The following is an 18,701-nucleotide window of genomic DNA, read 5'->3' on the forward strand; positions in this document are numbered from 1 at the left end:
TCCGCGGCCCAGCCGGCCCGCGCCGCTCCGGCGGCGGCTGGGGGCACCGGGCCGCCCCGCCCGGGGCGGGACGCACCGATCGGCGCGGAGCCCCCCGCGGGAGCGGCTTCCCCTCCTCCTCGGCGGCAGCGCTGCGGCTCCCCGCCGGCCGCCCCCCGCTGCCAGCCCGGCTCCCGCCGTGAGGGGAGAGGGGCGGCGCGGAGCGGACGGCCCCCTCCCCCGCGGTTACCTTCCCGGTACTTCTTGCGCAGCCGCCGGTGGACGCTCTTCACCACCCCCGACAGCTTCTCCTGCTCCAGCTTCCGCTCCTGCTCCGGGGCCGGGGCGGCGGGCGGCGGCGGGGCGGCGGCGGCGGCCCCCGCGGGCCGTGGCTGTGGAACGGCCTCCATGGCGGTACCGCTGCTCCGCCGCACGCAGCCCGGCTGAGGGGTAGGCGTGAGCGCCGGGCGCTGTGGCAGGGCGGGCATGCGCGCCGCCCGCGCGCCGCCCCGCTCGGCATGCCGGGAGGTGGAGTCTGCAGCCCCCCCGCCCCGCTCGGCATGCCGGGAGGTGGAGTCTGCAGCCCCCCCGCCCCGCTCGGCATGCCGGGAGGTGGAGTCTGCAGCCCCCCCGCCCCCTCAGGGCCGCGCCGGCGGGGCCATGGCGGGGCCCGGGAGCCGGTGGCCCCTCTGCGCCGTGAGGGCTTCCCGGAGATGTGGGTTTGCTTCGCTCCAGCAAAAGTTTCCACATCCCACAGCCGGAGCAGGTCACCCCGCGGCGCTTAATAAAGCAGGGGGGGAAATCAGGTGAAGAACAGACGGAAGGGCCTGGGGCAGCGCAACTTCGCAGCGGGGGCTCCTTTGCCTCCCTGCATTACCCTGGTTCACCGGCCACCCCAGAGACCCCTCTAAAAGATCTGAGGGTGAATCGCTCTGAAGTAGGGTGGTAAAACCCATTCCCCACCTACAAAAGACCTTGCAGAAACAAACTGAATTCAAAATAAGGTAAAGTGAACCTTGGCAGGTCGGTGTCAGTGGTGTGGAGATGGGTGTTTGAAGAGCATGGTTTTGTACAGGCTTTTTTTCTGTCATCATGGAGCTGCTGGGCCCATTTCTTAGCAGAGTACCATTGCTGACCTTATCTGCTTGGAAATAACACCGAGCAATGCCTGCAGCCAGCAGAACTGCCCTTCACAGGTGAAGACACAGTGCTCTCTGCCCAGCTTCAGCCTTCCACCAAAACCAAAGTACTTCAGTTCTCTCATTCAGTCGTTGTTGGAAACAGGATAAAACAAAACCACTCCTCACAAGATCAGGGCAGGGAAATCTGCCACGAAGTGGCTTGCTTGTTTGACTGGGCCAGAAGTAGCTAATTGTCTTCTCTGAAGATGTTCGAAAACATTAAGGAGGTAATTGCAGCTACAATTAAATCGGTGACAAATCTGACTCGGGTAGGGTCAAGATTTCATCCTAATAAGAAGTCAGTGACACACGCAACTTTATGCAGTAGGGTGTATAACAGCTCCTTATCAGCACCGTGTCAGTCCTGCCAAAAAGGTTTTACAGCTGATCAGAGAGCACGCATGATGTTGTTCTGCTTTTCTGATAAATTATTTTTGAAGGTGCAATTATCACGACAAAACAGCAATGTCCAAACAAAAGCTTTTCATCATTACTGGCTGCAAAGACATCCCTTCTTCACTTCATGCTGAGCTGTGCAGGCAAATACTGCATCGCACCCATTGCCCTGGAAGTGGATCACACATTATGCCTAAAGGTCCAGCTTTTTCAGTAGTGTTAGTTTTCAGTAAGTGCTTAAAAACCTCCAGTGTAGTTCGGATCTTCCATGATATATTTACATGCCATTATGTATTTTATTGTGAGACTATTTCAATTTGAGTTTTTTTTCTCAAAATGCAGGAGAATAATGGAAGGAGAATTTAAATTTTTGCTACTGACATCAGCACTAAGAAAGGGAAAAGAAGTATAGTGATTGAGTTATTCTTTTAGCTGTACTTTTAATTTTGAAACTGAAGAAAATGATCATGCATTAATAAAAAAATATGTTATTTTACTTTGATTTGGAAAACATCTGAAAAATTGGCTTCTCATATCAGTTATTGTATTTCATATTCACCAAACTGATCCAGGAAGTCAAATCTGAAGTAGAAAGAAGGCTTGGGCTGGGGTTAATGATAGCTTTCTGAAATACTTCTATTTCTAGTTTTATTTGCAACTCCACCTAAGAAGAATTAAGATGGTGTAAAAAGAGGTTACATTGATAACTACTAGGAACCTTTTGGTTAAGGGTGTGCCGACACAGTGGTTAATATTCCTTCCACTTCTACATTGTGTAGGATTTGGGGTAAAACAGAATGAGGAGGAAAGCATAAACCAGTCTTCTGTGCGCAGCATGATACTAGAAGAGCACTGAGGGAGCCTTCTCAGAAGAGTAGGAGTACCAGAGTGACAGAAAAGAGATGGAGGCATTTGGAGGATGCCTAACAGATACTGCGGTGGCATCAATGCCCTCCCCAGTCACAAACCTCTAGACTTGGAAATGTAGGTCAAAATATGAGTGTATCTGTGGTTTGGAAAATTGGAAATCAAGTTGTATAATTGGAAAATCAGGGGGAAATGGCACTTAGGTGAAATATACTCTCCCAGAATAATAATTAAAAGTTACTATTTGAATGATGTTTACATTGTTTTTCAGTTCTCAGGAATTCTTTCTAAAACTAACAAAGTTGGTTTAAGTACAAAATGGTTTAAATTTATCACAATTATTTCAAAACTTACAATTTTGATATTAAGCATACTTCAGTATTATGACTTTACACTGTACAGTTTTTACATGACTCTTCAATAAAAGTGAATGATGTTACTTTACATTTTCAATATTTTGATCATTTTCGGATATTTTAGAAATATATCAACAAGGGAAAAAAATCCAACTCATTACTTTAATGCACAGCCTACTTTCATATCTAGCTGTACAAGCTATTATTAAAAAATAGGAACTAGAGAATATCGAATTTTTAACATAAGTGGTTCTATATGAAAATAGACCAAGATACAAAAAGCATTTCTCCTTCTTAAAGAAGTAACTTAGAAGCTTAGTTTCAATAAACAAGTAAACAGCATTTACCAGATGTCAAATTTGTCCAGGAACAAAAATGAAAGAATACTTGAGGAAGAGGCATTATGTTTTCAGGACACACAGATACTTACCTCAGACTGCGGTGAGAGCTGGCTCCCAGCGACAGACTCTGAATGCAAAGCAATTGAAGGAGGCGCTTCCCCTGAGTGCTACAGAGATACGGGGGGATGATGGAGTGGGTGATTAATGCAGGACCAGTTCTGGCAGGCCTGGAACTGATGACCCACTTGCTCTATCGAGGTGGAGAAAAAACATGTATGCTCAATACGTTTCTTGAACACAGTACAGGAAGAGTCAAGGAACAAATGAAGACGAACATAAATCTTGTGGTTGTCCCCAAGAGGCGAGGGCAGAACGAATGATAAGAATGCATACACTTACTCCAGGGGGACAGGACAATAAACTACCTGTGTCCTGATGGGGATGATGGAATTTGACCATCTGGGAAAGAATAATTTTGAGCAGCTGGATTTACTATCTTGAATGTAGAAAATGGACACACAATCCTTTGTGTATTGCTTACTTTCTAAAAAGAAAAGGCCAATATAGGGCAGGCTAGCAGTTTCTTTTGACATTTCTGCAATAGTTCAGTGCCCGTCACTTTTCATGAATAGCATTAGAAACAAGTGTCTGGATTCACAGGCCAGGAGGAGGAATAACCCCAGTCCTTTCCAGTAATGAGGTGGCTGGAACATTCACTGAGGATGTGGGAAAACCAGTTCCCATCCCTGCTCTGCCTGAGGGGAATCTGAACCCACATCTTCACTGTGAGATTATACAAAGTGGAAGTGCTCTTCCTTCCCCAGGGAAGGGTGACAAGCAGCCTATATTTTCAGTCTTTCTCCCCAGGGAAACTGTGGAAGAAAAGTAAGATAAAAAAATTTCTGAGCTATGCAACTCGGCAGTGCTTTGTTTCCATCTCTATTTCATGGTACTTTTGATAATCAAGTCTTCTCAGCCTCTTCATCCCTTCTATGCTATAGATGCTGGTTGTTTGAAAAGGAACCAAAAAAATGACACAGCATCAAAGAGAAGAAACCTTTCTAGACAACACTCTCTCAAGTATGATGACATCATCATAAGAGTCTCTAATGCAATGTAATCTGCAAAAATATTACCAAAAGCATGTAATGATTTTAATGGAATACTGAAACACTGTGGTAATTTAAAAGGAATAAAAGGTTCTTTGTTGGGTGCAGAACTGTTTTTGCTACATATATCCAAAGGGAAAACAAATAGGGAGCAATAGTGTATTTGGTTTGAATTTAAGATTTTTCTTTCTCATTAACTGTGGAGACCACGAAGGCCACGAAAATAAGATAATTTGATTTAAAAAGTGGGAGTCACATCCCTGAATTTGCACTGATGCAATTATTAAGAGCTGGTCCCTTATTACATTTCTCCAGACTACACACTTTAGTAATTTAGTAATTAAAATTATATAGTAATTAAAACTGCTACCCCATAACAATAATTTTGTAACTACAGATCCTGGATACTATTCCTGGAGGTTGACACCTCTAAAAGTAAGTTGACATCAGCAGTCCCCCTACTTAATCCCCTGTGTATTTTGGTGGAAAAAATAGGACTGATATTGACTTTGTTTTGCACCTGAAGTCCCAGTATTCACAGAAACAAACATTTTGCTTCTGGATAACAGAGGATTTGTCTACTGAAGGACCAATTAAAGTTGCTCTTCAACTAGATAGAGACACTCAACTTGGAGAAAAAGGCTGAAAAATCCTTCACACATGGGGACTCATTGTGGAGTCTGATTATGGATCCTTAAGACCATGAGAATTAGATACTGATAGGAGATTTTATTTATTGAAATTGTGCCTTCTGCTTGTTAACTTGTGTTGCAATAAGGCAGGAGTAATTTTAACAGTACCCAGCATTTCTAATAAACAATACATTCACTTCCTTCATTGTGGCTAGAAGATACCACCGATTTCTGTCCATGGGAAGGGGCTGTTTCTTTTGACATGAGGGAAACTAGGAATTTTTTAGTCCCTTCCTTCTGTCACTTGTGTAATAGTAAAGTGGGTATTAAATTCTGTGTAACTACTGACAGGTCTACTGAAATCCAGCAAAGTACTTTATACCTGAGCTGTTCTGAATGTTATGTGCATGTGTAGAAAATAAAATGATCCTTTAATGCTGAGAACAGATAATGCATTTTTCAAATAAATGCTGTACTTCATTGTACAACTTCTTTGCAACATGAGCATCACAAACATACTTAATACTCTATTAACAAAGATCATTAAATATAAACATAATTTATTTAAAAGTAATCACAAATTCCCTTAAAAATCTGGGGGGTTTTATTGATTTTAGTCTAAGCACATTCCCCTGTTATTTGGAATGTGAATTATTAAGTGAAGAGAGTCAATATAATGATTGCTTTAAGAAAGACTACCAGCTACTCTTTCTAGATTGATTTTCTTAGCTGATTTCTTGCTGCCATAAAAGATTAACTCGTAAAATCACTTTGATTTAGCAAGAGATGTCAAAACATCCAGCAGGTCTAACTGGTTTTCTTCCAATGTCAGTCAAAATAGTATGTGGTTTTAGCACTGATTCATGTTTCTGTCAGCTGCTATGCATAAACTCGCTGAGTAATCAATTCGGACACAGTAACTTCAAGAAAAATCGGTGCTAGTAGGAAAATTTTAAGTTTGATTATTTGTGCATCTGTGGAACCTGATAGCCTTGAAGATGTTCTTAATTCTTGGGATTCAAATTCCAGTCTTCCTGTATTGGTCAGGTATGTATAATACTAGTTCAGCTCAATAGCAGTGCAGCTGTACATTAGGTCATTTTCAACTTGGGAAATACTGCAGTATCCTGTAATCTTGTATTGCAGGTATGATAACCTGACTCCTAAACTAAGATGAACTCACAGTCTGACTGGAGTTGTGAGTGCTAAAAAGCACCCAAAGAAAGACTAAGATGCAGGTGATGTGGTGCCGTGGATAGATCAAGGTATGCTGCGTCATTTCACTTCTCTCTTTCACCTCCTAAATCCTGGAGGGTGCGGAAGAAGATATTTTGGGTATCATTAGATATGACCTATAAAGTAAATACATCTCTAGTATGCATCAACTGTTCTTGTCTATTCCAAAGATTGCCCAACTCCTTTTAATCTCTCCTGCCTCTTGAATACTGTCATGTGGTTTATCTGGGACTCTACTGAAGTTCAATTTTTCAGTTAAGAAGATGAGAGAACAACAGCAATGTCTAATCATGCAACATCAAATGGAGTTCTGTCTCTGGGACAACGTTTTGCAGGCAGTATAATATACTGCAGGAAGAGCAAGGAATGCCAAAGCTCTTACTTACCCTGCACACATGGTGTTTGGCCTGTGCACGGTTCATGTTTTAGGTTTGGGGAAGTCTTGCCTCACTGACGCTAATGCCTGAGGTGTTATCAACAAGATTAAAAGGGTTAGTACTCTCTTCATCAGTTTGAAGGATCAGGGCTTAGGAGCCTAAAGAATGGTGGTAGGACAAATGAAACCACGAATATTAATGCTGTTTCAGAATTTTTGACAGTCAGTACACAAAGGTTCTCAATAGTTTTCCCATATAAGCACCACAAATAAAGATTATCTACTGTTAGAAGAATAGTTTCTCTTTTCTTCTCCAGAACATCTAATAAAACAGCTGTGGCACAAATACCATGAAGTAAGCATTGTCCACACTAGATTTTTTAAAAATTTCATCTCCTATTACTGTGGATTAAGAATGATCTGATAGCAGCTGCCCTAAGGTATGAATGGAACTACAGTCTGCAGGAGAAGAAAGCAGCTCTGAAATGCTTATTTAAAGATAGGTAGAGTTGTGATAAAATTAAATAACCATTTCAATTTGTTGAGGATACACTGATAAACTGTTACGTTAAAAACCCAGGAAAGAGAAGAATAGCGTAGCAGTTAGCGGAGACATACATTTCATACTGATGTTCAGATTTCAGTTAAGACTTAAGTCTTTCAGATTTCTAGCTAATAAAAATGTCTATAACTTCTCTGTATGTGTGAGAGTGTTCTTGGACATTAACCATCTTGTTAACTCCTAGAAAAACTTTAGACTAATAAGCTTCCATTATTGAGTGCTATGATTACGGTTGGAGTTTTCAGTCTTGTTAAAATAATGAATTCTCTCTCACACGCTGAAAACATTTCAATAATAATTTGAAATATGTGTGTTTGAGCTACGTACAACGTTATAATCATGACATTCAATGCAGGTTAAGAAAAGAAAATTGTCAAACAGCAAGGCAGTAAATATCCATCTTCAAACACCCTTCTTTCCGTTCCTGCTGGACATGGGCGTTTCATGCACGGGGGGCTGCAGAGCGCCTCTGCCCCAGCCCCACAAGGGGCTGTTGTGTGTTTTTCCTGCCCTGCCATGCTTTCCCTCCCCCGGCAGGTCCCCCCCTGGCTCCCACCGTCTCCTCCACCTGAGCCCCTGCGACAGCGATGCTGTGCCAGGCCTCCTTCCTCCCGCTGCCTCAGCCCCGCAGCCCCCTCCAGCCCCCCAGCCTGACTCCTGGTGCCACTCCTGTCTCGTTTCCCAGCTTTCCCGTAGGATTTCTGCAGCTCCCATCGCTTTGCCACTTCAGTCTCACTAAAAGCTGTGGAGGGCAGCGCCTGAAGCACAGCCTTGCAGCCGCACAGAGAAACGTGGAGAAATGGCTGCTGTAAACCCATTTGTCCAAAATGGATGGTGGCAGCCATGTTGGGGAAGGAGGGGACGTGAGGAAAAGCTGCTGTCTGCCTCACAGCCAGGTTCAAACTGCCACTCTCAGGAGAGCTGGCAGTGCCGAAAATCAGAGCGGCTCAGCTACCGGGGAGGAGGGGGTGATGTGGGAGCGCAGGCTGGCCGGCAAACCGTGGAGGAGCCAGACACCTGCAGGCACACACAGAGTTAGGGTAGCCACCACAAAGCCTGAGCCTCTGGAGTCGGAGACCTACAGCACTTCTGTGCTTTCACCCTGGGCAGCTTCAAACCGTTTCAGAGCACGACCATCATCTCACCGGCATCCTAACAGGAGGGGGAAGAAGCACCTCCAAGCCACAGGGCAGCCAGCACCTTCATCTGGCTTTGTCAGGATCCCAGCTGTATGATCCGGATGGCTCCGTAATTACAACCACAACGTATTTTTCAGCCCCTACAGGTGCCATGTCTTTTTCATTAATTAAAAAGAAGGGGAGGGGAAGAGCTAACTGCAAATACTTCAGAGTTCTGGTTGTCGAGTGGAACCTATCTCTTTACAAAAAATGTAGTACTGCCTAAATTTCGCTGGGGATCCAGTGTTGAAGGGCTCACATTTGCCATTTCAACTAGTTCCTTGAAACGCATCACACATAGATACTCTGTCAGGAAAGTGTTAAAACCAGTGCAAACACTCCTTATAGACGTTGATGGGTTCATTACACAGAAATGGCGTTAAGAACGCTTCTATAATAAAAATGTCTATTCAGGCTACGTGCTTTTCTGCACTGGTCACCAAGGAAAAGGCATCATTTTGGAAGCCATAGTGACAATATACTACAAAATGGGGAAAATTTTAGGAGGTAATGTAAGAACCAGTGGCAGAGCTTCTGCCTGCTGGAACCTGAAAGGTGGATTTTTGCTGAATAACACCTGTAAATCCAGGTGAAACGGCTGTCAGCTCACAGGTCATAGGCTCAGCAGGAACAGAATTTCATATCATAAAGTTATAATATTTGCCTCTTCTGGAGCCTGACATGATCAGCAAAATGCAGCATGAGGCTTACCACACAGCCTAACAGGTACTTGAAACATTGCTGTCCTTGCCTTTTCAGAAGCTAGAATGGTCTCCTGGAGGCTTTTCTACATAAATAGAAACAGCCTTTTCTTAGAAGATGTAGAAATAATTCTGTAGCATCAAGAAAAGTAGTTGTGGCAAAATTTCTTACATAACTCATGACCTTTCAAGCTCTATTTGTACTCATAAAGGTGAATTTTATCCATCATTACTTAAAGGTCCCTGAACCAGAACTAAAAGCATGACTAAAAATGTATTTTAAAAATAATTTTGAAGCCTGCTTTTTCATTAATTTTGTTTTGTTTTGTTTTGTTCTGAATAATATTAAAGCCTGTGTGAAAGGTTGGGAGGAGATTTTTGGTTTCAAACTGTTTCAGGATGTGCTTCCCTTTGGTAAAAGGCTACCCCCATTTTTTTACCATTCACACTGAAGTCTAAAGACCCATAAATGTATAGAAAGATCTAACTGTCCTTAGAGTTGTTGGAGGGTTGTCCATGTGTGGAGTTATTTTTAGACAATTCACTATTTCAAAACAAGTTATCTGTAAACCCAGTTGGGTGGGACAAACAGAATTCTATTGATCTATGAAGGCTCATTTTTGAGAGAAGCAGCTCAAATTAGATGGTCTTTTTGGTTAGACATTGTTTTTGGTATGGACACCGGTTATGTTTAAAACATGTTTGGCAAAGACTCCTGGGGCCACACAGACCAGACAGAAGGCATCCCAGACCCAGCAGAAGGCATCCTATGAATCCTTGTTGACAGATTTTTTTTCAGGCTACCTACAAATCTCATTTATTCTATGGCCTTGACATTGCTTAGGGTCCCTAGGATGAGGATGCATTCTTGGGCATGTTTTATGCCTGATGGTTTTCCTTAATTTTCATCTGTAATTTGTGGCAGCCTAGCAGCTGCTTCATGATCTAGCCTTAGAACGCAGACAGAAACCTCTGAACAAGGGGCACGCATCCAGCTGTGAACAGCAGCTTCTGTAGCTGTTACAGAACCCCAATGTAACCTGCTTGAGCCAGAGCACTAAGAGAAACAAGACAAATAGCTATTGTACATTAAATTCACACCTGGCTTGTTGGTTTTGCAATAGCTTCTTTATGCAGATGAACACAAATGGGACCCTGGCCAATTTTCTTTTGCTGGAGGAACCTTTTGCTCCCGGGCATTGAATGGGTCTGCCTACATTAGCGGTTAAGAGCACTACATAAATGTTTCTATGATGTGAATTGCCCTTACCTGTGAAACTTCTATGCCTGATATTCTTAAAGTTACATCACTTAAGACCTTTGGAGGACAGGAACTGTATTTCTTCCTGAAGAAGCTTAGCTAGAAATCGCACACTAGGGATTTTTCTAACACACCCCAAAGGTAATGGGAGCAGTAATTTTTGGGCTGTTGAGAAAGAATACAGTGGTTGATCATGTTATTATTTTGAATTGTACTCCTGCATCATTTCCTTTTTTGTCCTGAATAAGAGAAATATCAGCACAAAGGTGAACTTTTAAAGCTCTCCGTTGCTGAGACTTCTATAGAACTTTTAGGGTTTCCTTTTTGCAATCTGAGAAACTTGATGAGATTTTTGAAACTGTAAAAAGAGGGACTTTCCAAAATGCCTGTGTTGTTGCTATGGTGTAAGAGACTTCCAAAAGAGTTAGTTAATCCTCAATGAGCTGTGTTTTTAATGGAATTTTATTTTAAAATAAATTTTCTTCTACATTCTCTCTACTCTGGGGTATATGCTCAGTGACTATCGTAGTTGTTGTTCTGATACTTCAAGTTACCTGGTCATCTGTGAATGTTTCTGAGAATTCTTTTCCTATAGAACCTGGCAACTAAATGAAGGTGACTAGCAAATTCCTATAGTCTGAATTCTTCTTTTGTTGCTGGGGATTGCTGAATTCACATGTACTTGCTGGGTCTCAGCAATGACTGACATAAGCAGCTACCATTTCTGACAGCAGTTATTTATCAGGTCTAAATTTGAATCTCTTAAACATAGTGGCAAGGCTTGGGTCAATACAAATTCAAGGTTTAGTAAGTGATTTGTGATCACCATTACTCTGCGTACACTCTTTTAATAATAGTTTTACAAACAGTTGGCTCCAGACCAACATAATGTGTCTTTCCTGTAATACAAAACCAGTAATGGCCATTGGGTCCCATGCTGGCATCTTGTGTGTGAACACGCAAATCCTGATTGATAAATGGGCAAAATAGCTGCATGGTTTTGGAACAGGCTGTAATTCTGACTTGAGGAATAGTAGTCAGTGTGCTCACAGGAAGTATTTTCTCACTTCAGTCCTTCACTCTTTCTTGTGTGATTTTATAATTTCACATAAGCAGAAGTCTGATATAAATTTCTTTCTAAACATACTTGTAGAGTTGAGTCTTTAAATAAGACTACCAGAAAGACTGCAACCAGAAGAGGTTTGTAAGCTAAACAAAGCCAAAAATAAAGAGCCAATTCTTTTATTTTATCTATAAATTAATTGGCACATTACACTAATTTTTACCATTCATGTAATTGTGTAGAATGTGGTCATGAGTGCCACAGCAGCAACTTGAAAGCCTTCAGAATGGGCATCTCAGCCAATGTGCAAGACCCCATATGCAGGATGATATGGTGGGGAGATGAGGTTTTGGCCTCACTGAAGGATGACCGCCTGGCATCCTACTGTGGCACCTCCCTGGCTCCACCACCTCTAACACAGCACAGCAAACACAGCTTGCCAAGCTCTGTCTAGCATGGAGATTACCAGCACGGAAGGGAAGCATCGTACTGTAAATTAATGAAATTTGGACACCGATGCAAGGCAAAGACCTGTTAAGTGAAGGTCACATGCAACCTGGAAAATCTGACAGGTCAGTGAATAAGTTGAGGTTTACAGCTGGAGTGGGATTAGGGCAAGCTGAGCTCTAGGTACACTACAGCCCTAGAGTATGTGCAGTTCCCCTCTTCAGTACTGTCCTTTGAGATTATTTCCAGGCAAAAAATCAGATCATCAATTGTATATGGTTCAGAGTTTGAAGGATTCCTTAATGAAGAGCAAAACTATATTTTAAATTATATATTCTCAAAGAAAACCAGATGTTGGTGCAAGCGCATCATCTCACAAGCCATAGGTAAATTGGCCTGTAGAATCTATGCCTCAAGCTAGCGCTAATCAGAATATCACTTGTAAGAAAGATTTCTTTAAGAGTAACCAGGGGGGAAGTGGGTACCATTCCATCATCTTTTATAAGTTAAGAGAACTGAGTCATCTGTTTCTTGTCAAGTCACACACTTTGTGTAGTCACTTGTGCACAGTTTACATACTAAGGCAAAAAGGATCCTTTGCATTATATAGGGAGTTAGACTTACTATCTGAGGACCATTTATTTAAGTCAAGTTCCTCTTCCCACCTGGTTTCAGTGTGGAGATGAAACAAAGACTCTCATCTTTCAGCCATTTTGGCACATGGTAGCCTCTGCTAGAGTGCCACAGAGATTCTGTAATTCCCAGGACACCCTCCAAAATAACCTGCACTGCAAGTTTTGAACCGTCCATCTTTGAATAATTGAGAAATAAGTTCCTGCCTGCTGATAGACCCTTAAGGCAGAGCAAGGTAATGAAGAACTGGGCCATGTCAGGTTTTTGGTCTTGATACTGTATGGTTCCTGACTCCCAATTAGATATTTTACTTGCAAAATAATACTTCATAATTGAAGAGTGCATACTTTGAAATGGTAACTTTAGCCAAGTATTGATTATTTTTTAAAAATTTACAAGATTTATTGTACATGATGGGAGGTGACCTAATGAATCACAGAAGATTATACTCACTATCTGTCTAGATTTCAGCAGACTGATTTTAAATCTATAGCCTAAGTGAAGATAATATCTATGAGATTACAGTTTCACAGAGAGTGTTTGATTTATACTAGTGAAGCTGAATTGTAGTACTTGCAGATTTCCTGTAAGTAAAAAATGTAGCTTTCTTACAAGAACCAATTACCGGTACATGGTCACCAAGTCACCAAGTCACCAAGTAAATGCAGCACTTAGAAAACATAATAGAGGAATATAACACTTTTCTGAAGTTCACAATGTGTTTAAGATAACGAGGTACTGTAAGGGTGATCTGCAATCAGAAAAAGAATTGTAAACTGATTTTTAATACTCTAAAAATTTAAGAAATAGAAACCAAGAGGAGGAAAGGGCACATACCAGGAACATATTTTAATCCAGTCAGCCAGTTAGGTGATCAATTAGACAACACAGCAAGGGCAAACAGATCAATGTTTCTGTCTTCAAATGTGTTTACTTACCAACATTTGCATCTTTAAGATAAGCATAACCTCTTTCACTTCAGTTAAAATTCCAAGTCTTGTTGATGTTGCCTCTTTTTTTTCCCTAAATAATTACTGTTGCATTCACTTGTTTAGCACTTACCCGACCTTGACAGAGACTGGCTGCCAGAAAGGAGTTGACTTTTGACATCACGCAGCTTTCCTCGGAACACCCTACAGTAGGAGATTCATTCACAGAACTCATCCTCCTTCACCCTGAAGTCACAGATTCAGATCTATCCTAACTGGAATGAAACATAATGAATTTCTTATGACTGCTTTTCAGTAGCTTCTTATCTGTCAGGGACAGTTCCTAATGGACAAGTGCCTGTGTGGCAGCTGTATCACCAATGGCCTCTGCGGGTTGTTTTAGGAGTGGTGGAAGGAGCCACCACATTCACGAGGACTAATCCACCACAGTCACAGGAGATCCTGCGGTATGTTTGCCTCACGAGCATCCACAAATCCTCCTGCTTCCCATACAGCTGTGAGTTTGCTACCCACAAAATTGAACTGAACTAGACTTGAAGTAGAAGTTCAGAAAGCATAAGGGAAGGAGAGACTTCTTAGGAAGGCCTGTTTCAGCATGGAATAAAAGTACCTTTTGTAGTATCAAAGGACTTTATAGTTTAAAATAAAGGAGGAAGACCTCAGGAAAGAGGAAGGTGCATTGCCGTTTCCAGGATGTGGCCAAGAAGGATCCGTTCCCAGGGTATGAACCTGAAAGCTTCCACCAACCCTACATTTAATATTGACAGTCACTTTGGTCCTTGTGGGGGTGAATTCAACAGGGAAAACTTCAGTCATAAAGCCTGTGCAATGTGGAGAAGGTTCTTTGTAGCCTTGAGCTGTGCAAAGAGCAAAGAGGCTCTTGTTCTGCCTGATGTACAGGAAAGCCATAACAGATTGTTAAATAAATAAAACTTTTCTTGGAAAGACAAGAAAACCCAGACTTGTCATTCTCAAGCTTGAGAAATCTGGGGAGTGCTTTGTAAATCATACTTCTTGTGAAACAACTTGTTTCAAAAACAATAACTGACATGATTGGTGATTATGATGATATTGTCTACAATAAATTACACCCCTACCCTCCCCTCAGAATATAAATATAGTACTCTTGGTTTACCCCAGGGAAGAAAACCAGCTGGAACTACAGCTGCACTGGCAGCAGGTGTCACAGCCATAATGTTCATTGCCTTTAGGTGGAAGATATATGAAAAAAAAATAGTTACGTGGAGAAGTAAGACACTAGGATAGTGCTGTCTGAGCTGTGGAGACTAAAAGCTAGTATCCACAGCTGGAGGTCAAATGAAATACAATTCAGCGTTCTGGGTCTAATGTAATAGTAAGTTTAGCTGATACACAAATCACTTGGTTCTGTAAAACGCAAGTGAAAGTTTAAAACCAAATCTTTACTGCAAGACTTTGTCTTCCTATTACTCTGGAAGGGCATGAACAGCCTTCTCTGGGTATATAAGCACTGTGAAAATGCATGGCACTAAGTGAAATGTGCCATCACTGCCTCTGTGTTTGGATGCAATTCCGCTGTATAGTAAGCGGACAAAGATAAATCAAGCAAAATCATCCTCAAATTCTGTTTCCTGCTACCCACATGAAGAAGCTGCCTTTGTTTAATCTTTAGGTTTGCTTTGCAAGTTAGAAGTCATGAGGAAAACTACAATTTTTGGTGAGGAACTTAACTGATAGAGAACAAGAACACGCATAATAATTTTTTTGGCTGTCAGTAGGTAGGTGTAAAGGTTAAAGGGATCCAAACACACTCTGAGTTCTGGGAGGAAAAGTCTGGGGAGAGACTCAACTTACTGCAGTTCAGAGCAGCTGTGGGATGGGATGTGAGAGTGCTGGGATTTCCTCAACCTGCTTTCCTGTCACTTGGGTTTTAGCTGCGTTGCAAAGTCTAAGTTTCAGCAATTGCTGTCCTCAGCTGTCCTTGGCATTATGTCTTATTGACAAAACTGCTAGGAAGAAGCCAAGCTCCCTCTTCTCTGTCCACAGTCGCATGGCCCAGGTCAGAGTTTAGAAGGCAGATTCCCTCGCCACTGACAGCAGCAGTATGCAGAGAGTTCATTATTTGCTGTGAGTCACCTACCCAAGCTGCCAGAGAGAAAAGGATCTTTTGTATTTTCTGCCTGCTCCTGGCTCTTGTTGCTGCTGTGAGACAGGTAAAACAAGGCATCCTTTGACTCTGTTTTTATTTTTAGATGCATTTTTTTCTCTTCCCTTATGCAGTTTTTGACATCTGAAAAGCAGTGAGATACAACTGACTTTCCTGCTGCTTTCACAGACCAGATTCCCAGAAGTGTTTGGAAGGAACCAGTGGATGTCATCTACCCCATCTCCTGCTTGAAGCAGAACTCGTCCTGGAACTAATCCAGGTCAGCCATGGCTTTGTCTAGCTGAGTCTGGAAACCTTCCAGGGGTGAAGGTCCCTTAGCCTTTCTCAGCGTGTGCAGTGTAACGTGAGTAGAAAGAGAAGCTGACCGTAGGTTTTCCTTTTTCACCGGTGTGCTGCTTGGTAGGAATGCCATCAGACGAGGAGGGACTGAGTAACTTGTCTTTCAAATCAGGAAACTAATTTTGCACCAGTGATAACAAAGTGATTGCAAGTGATACTTGTGGTACAAAGTAAATAATTCTGTAATGTGGTGCATCATTTTTGTTTTCTTTTGGTGATTTTCATGAAGTGTGAACTTTTAGAATCATATCAATGAAGACTGTTATCTTACTCTGCTTTATGTGGAGATTTCTAGTGACATTGATTGCAGAAATCTAATGTAAAATGTAAAGTCAGCATACTCTCAAATTAAATAGCTTAGAGCCCCTTTGCCATGCAGAAGAAAATGCTCATTTGCCACCAAGAAGGATTTTCCAGCTGTGTGGAGCTTTGAGGGAAACCAGCCATAGTGTAGAAATGCTTCAGAGAGGTGTTGCCAGTGAAAAGATACTGGAACAAAGGTGATTGTAACAAAGCAGCAATTCTTGTTTCAGCCCTCAGGTATAAAGAGTGGTAGGCTTGCACTGGGTGCTGGAAGGAACACTTACCTTTCCTTGATAGGATTTGGAGCCTCTGGCATTGTTTTTATTTTCTTCTCCATTTCCTCTCAACCCATGGCAAAGGTTTTCTGAGAAGTAATTATAACAGGATTAGTGTGTGATGGGAGTAAATGTGCTTATTCGCAGTGTGACTAGGGAAGATGGAGTTAGGACGGTAGGGGAATATTCTGTTAGATTGTCTGAATTCTAAAAATTCTGGGTAAGGGCTGATGAAGTTGGTTATTTTTACTTAAGGCCAGTTCCCCAATCATAAGTTTTAAAATGCAGTAATGCAGAGGAAGACCTGAGGGTGATGGAGAACAAATGAGACAGGAGTTCACAATGTGATGAAGCTGCAAAAAATGAGTATTGTACCAGATATATAAATAGGGTATGACTTTTAAGGACAGAAGAATAATTCTGCTTCATGCAGCTTTGCTTACGTTTGGGAATACTGTGTCCAGGTTTAAAAAGATTTTTAAAATTTGATGGAATCCTAGACAGCTGACAGTAATCTTAAGGTTTTAGGGAATTATTCCTATGGGAATAACAAAGGAATATAAGTCTAGAAAGGAAAACCTGAGGCTACAATCTGTTTCTCAGCCTGTAATAACCTATAATATTTCAGTCACGTGAGGCAATTGCCAATATAAAACCAAGAGAATATCTTGAAATCAAAATAACTGTCCTGCTATTTAATTCTAAATGAACATTTGGTGATTTGCTCTGTTTCAAAGAGTGGCCTCATGTACCAGTTTAAGCCAGTGAAGTATTTCCTACATCACAGAAAATTGTCAGATGCCTGAAAACTAGGATGGTGGTAGGCACTAGACTCCCCCATATCAGCTTGTCTGCCAGCATTTCTTAAAAATACAAGTTATTCTTTTCCAGAATTTTACAGCTTGTGAGTTACTACTTCTGAGCAAACATAGATGAAGAATACATGTTTCTTTCCACGTATGGCCATGCACAGAGATATCAGTATATCAATCACAAGATGTTCTTTATCTAAAAACACAGGCCTAGAAATAAGTATTACTAGATGGGTAGTTTGCTACAGACCAGTATGTTTGCTAGCTCAAGGTATGTGGCCATTTGCTTAGCATAGTAAGATGTGAACATAGGGGACTGAAAACAGGCAAACAGCTGATGATGTAATTAGGAGTTGCCAGAGTAGATGTGTCTGCTAACTCCAAACAGCTTTAAAGTTTTCACAGGCTGCTGGTTTACAGTGGTTTTTAGTATGCACTGCATAAAAATACCAGATTTGTCTATAAGACGTGAGAGGGGAAGAAAAAAGAATGAAAAGAAAAAAGGAAGAGAAATTATTTATTTTATGTAAGCATGTGTATGAATTATCTAATCTCTGTATTTGTCTGACTGCTTTACAAATAATTTAGGAAAAAAAGATCCTTACCTAGTCTGATCTCTGTCCTTAGTTGTTATATCTCTAAATCATCTTCTGTAGATAGAAACATCATGGATGTCAAATACCAACAGGATGCCAGGTACATTTTGGTGCTACTTTAATGTACAAGTAGAGGCTGTGTGGCTAATACCAAGAAAAACATAGTCTAAATCGCATGATGTCATAACCCAGTTTTGCTCCAAACCAGGAGGAGACTAAGTAGCTGAAAGAGTTGATAACTAGAAGTAAAACTTTTTTGCTTCTAGGCATAGGTAGTTAGTAAATAATTATCTTTTAATAAAATATCCAATGAGAGAATTAAAATACACTCTTTTTATGGGTTATCTTCACATGAGAAAAGCAGCATGTTTCAACAAAGTTGAAAAGGTGAACAAAGTTTCAATTACCAACTGCTCCTTTTGAGGAAGGTTGTTTGGGTTTTTTTCCCCCTAGGACACAAATATTTATGAACAAAACCAATTGTAAGCTTTCCTTTTGTTATTTGTAGAGAGAAACAACATTAAATTAGGCCAGACATATTCAAGCTCTACTGTTGTCCCGTTTCCAGCATTTAACCTGCTGGATTTTATTTTTGTAATGCAAGCATTACACACAAGTTACAAGGATAGCCAAGATAGCCAAGGATAATGTTGTGGAAGGTCTGTTTCTAGTGATTGGAGTGGAAGCTTGTTGAAAGTAAGGAGTGTTGCAGCTCTTCAGTGTTTTGTGCCCTTGAGGTGCCTTTCCATCCCTGCTGATGGCTGAATCCCAGACAGGGGGGCCTTTTGTAACACAGATTGGGTGGTCGTTCTGACTTCTTCAGTCCTGTCACAAATACATCTCATCAAGTACAGAAATTTCCATGGGCACATGACCTGTCCTACCTTCAGCCTTACTTCTTTCTGCAAACTAATATATTATGTTCAAGATCACCTGCCTCTTCTATAAGGCCCTTAAAGACA

General features: G+C 41.5%; 1 protein-coding gene across 1 annotated transcript in view; it reads right to left on the reverse strand.

Moving 5' to 3' along the window:
- SAMTOR (S-adenosylmethionine sensor upstream of mTORC1) overlaps positions 1-6,093 on the reverse strand; it is a 42,686-nt gene extending 36,593 nt beyond the window's left edge. Inside the window, exon 1 of the mRNA XM_080391031.1 lies at positions 230-6,093. Within this exon, the coding sequence (XP_080247157.1) occupies positions 230-467 (238 nt within the window). The 5' untranslated portion in view covers positions 468-6,093. The remainder of the gene's footprint in view (positions 1-229) is intronic.
- Between the last annotated feature and the right edge of the window lie 12,608 nt (positions 6,094-18,701).

Source organism: Falco punctatus, assembly GCF_963210335.1.
Source record: "Falco punctatus genome assembly, chromosome: 6".
In the NCBI taxonomy this organism is placed as follows: Eukaryota; Metazoa; Chordata; class Aves; order Falconiformes; family Falconidae; genus Falco; species Falco punctatus.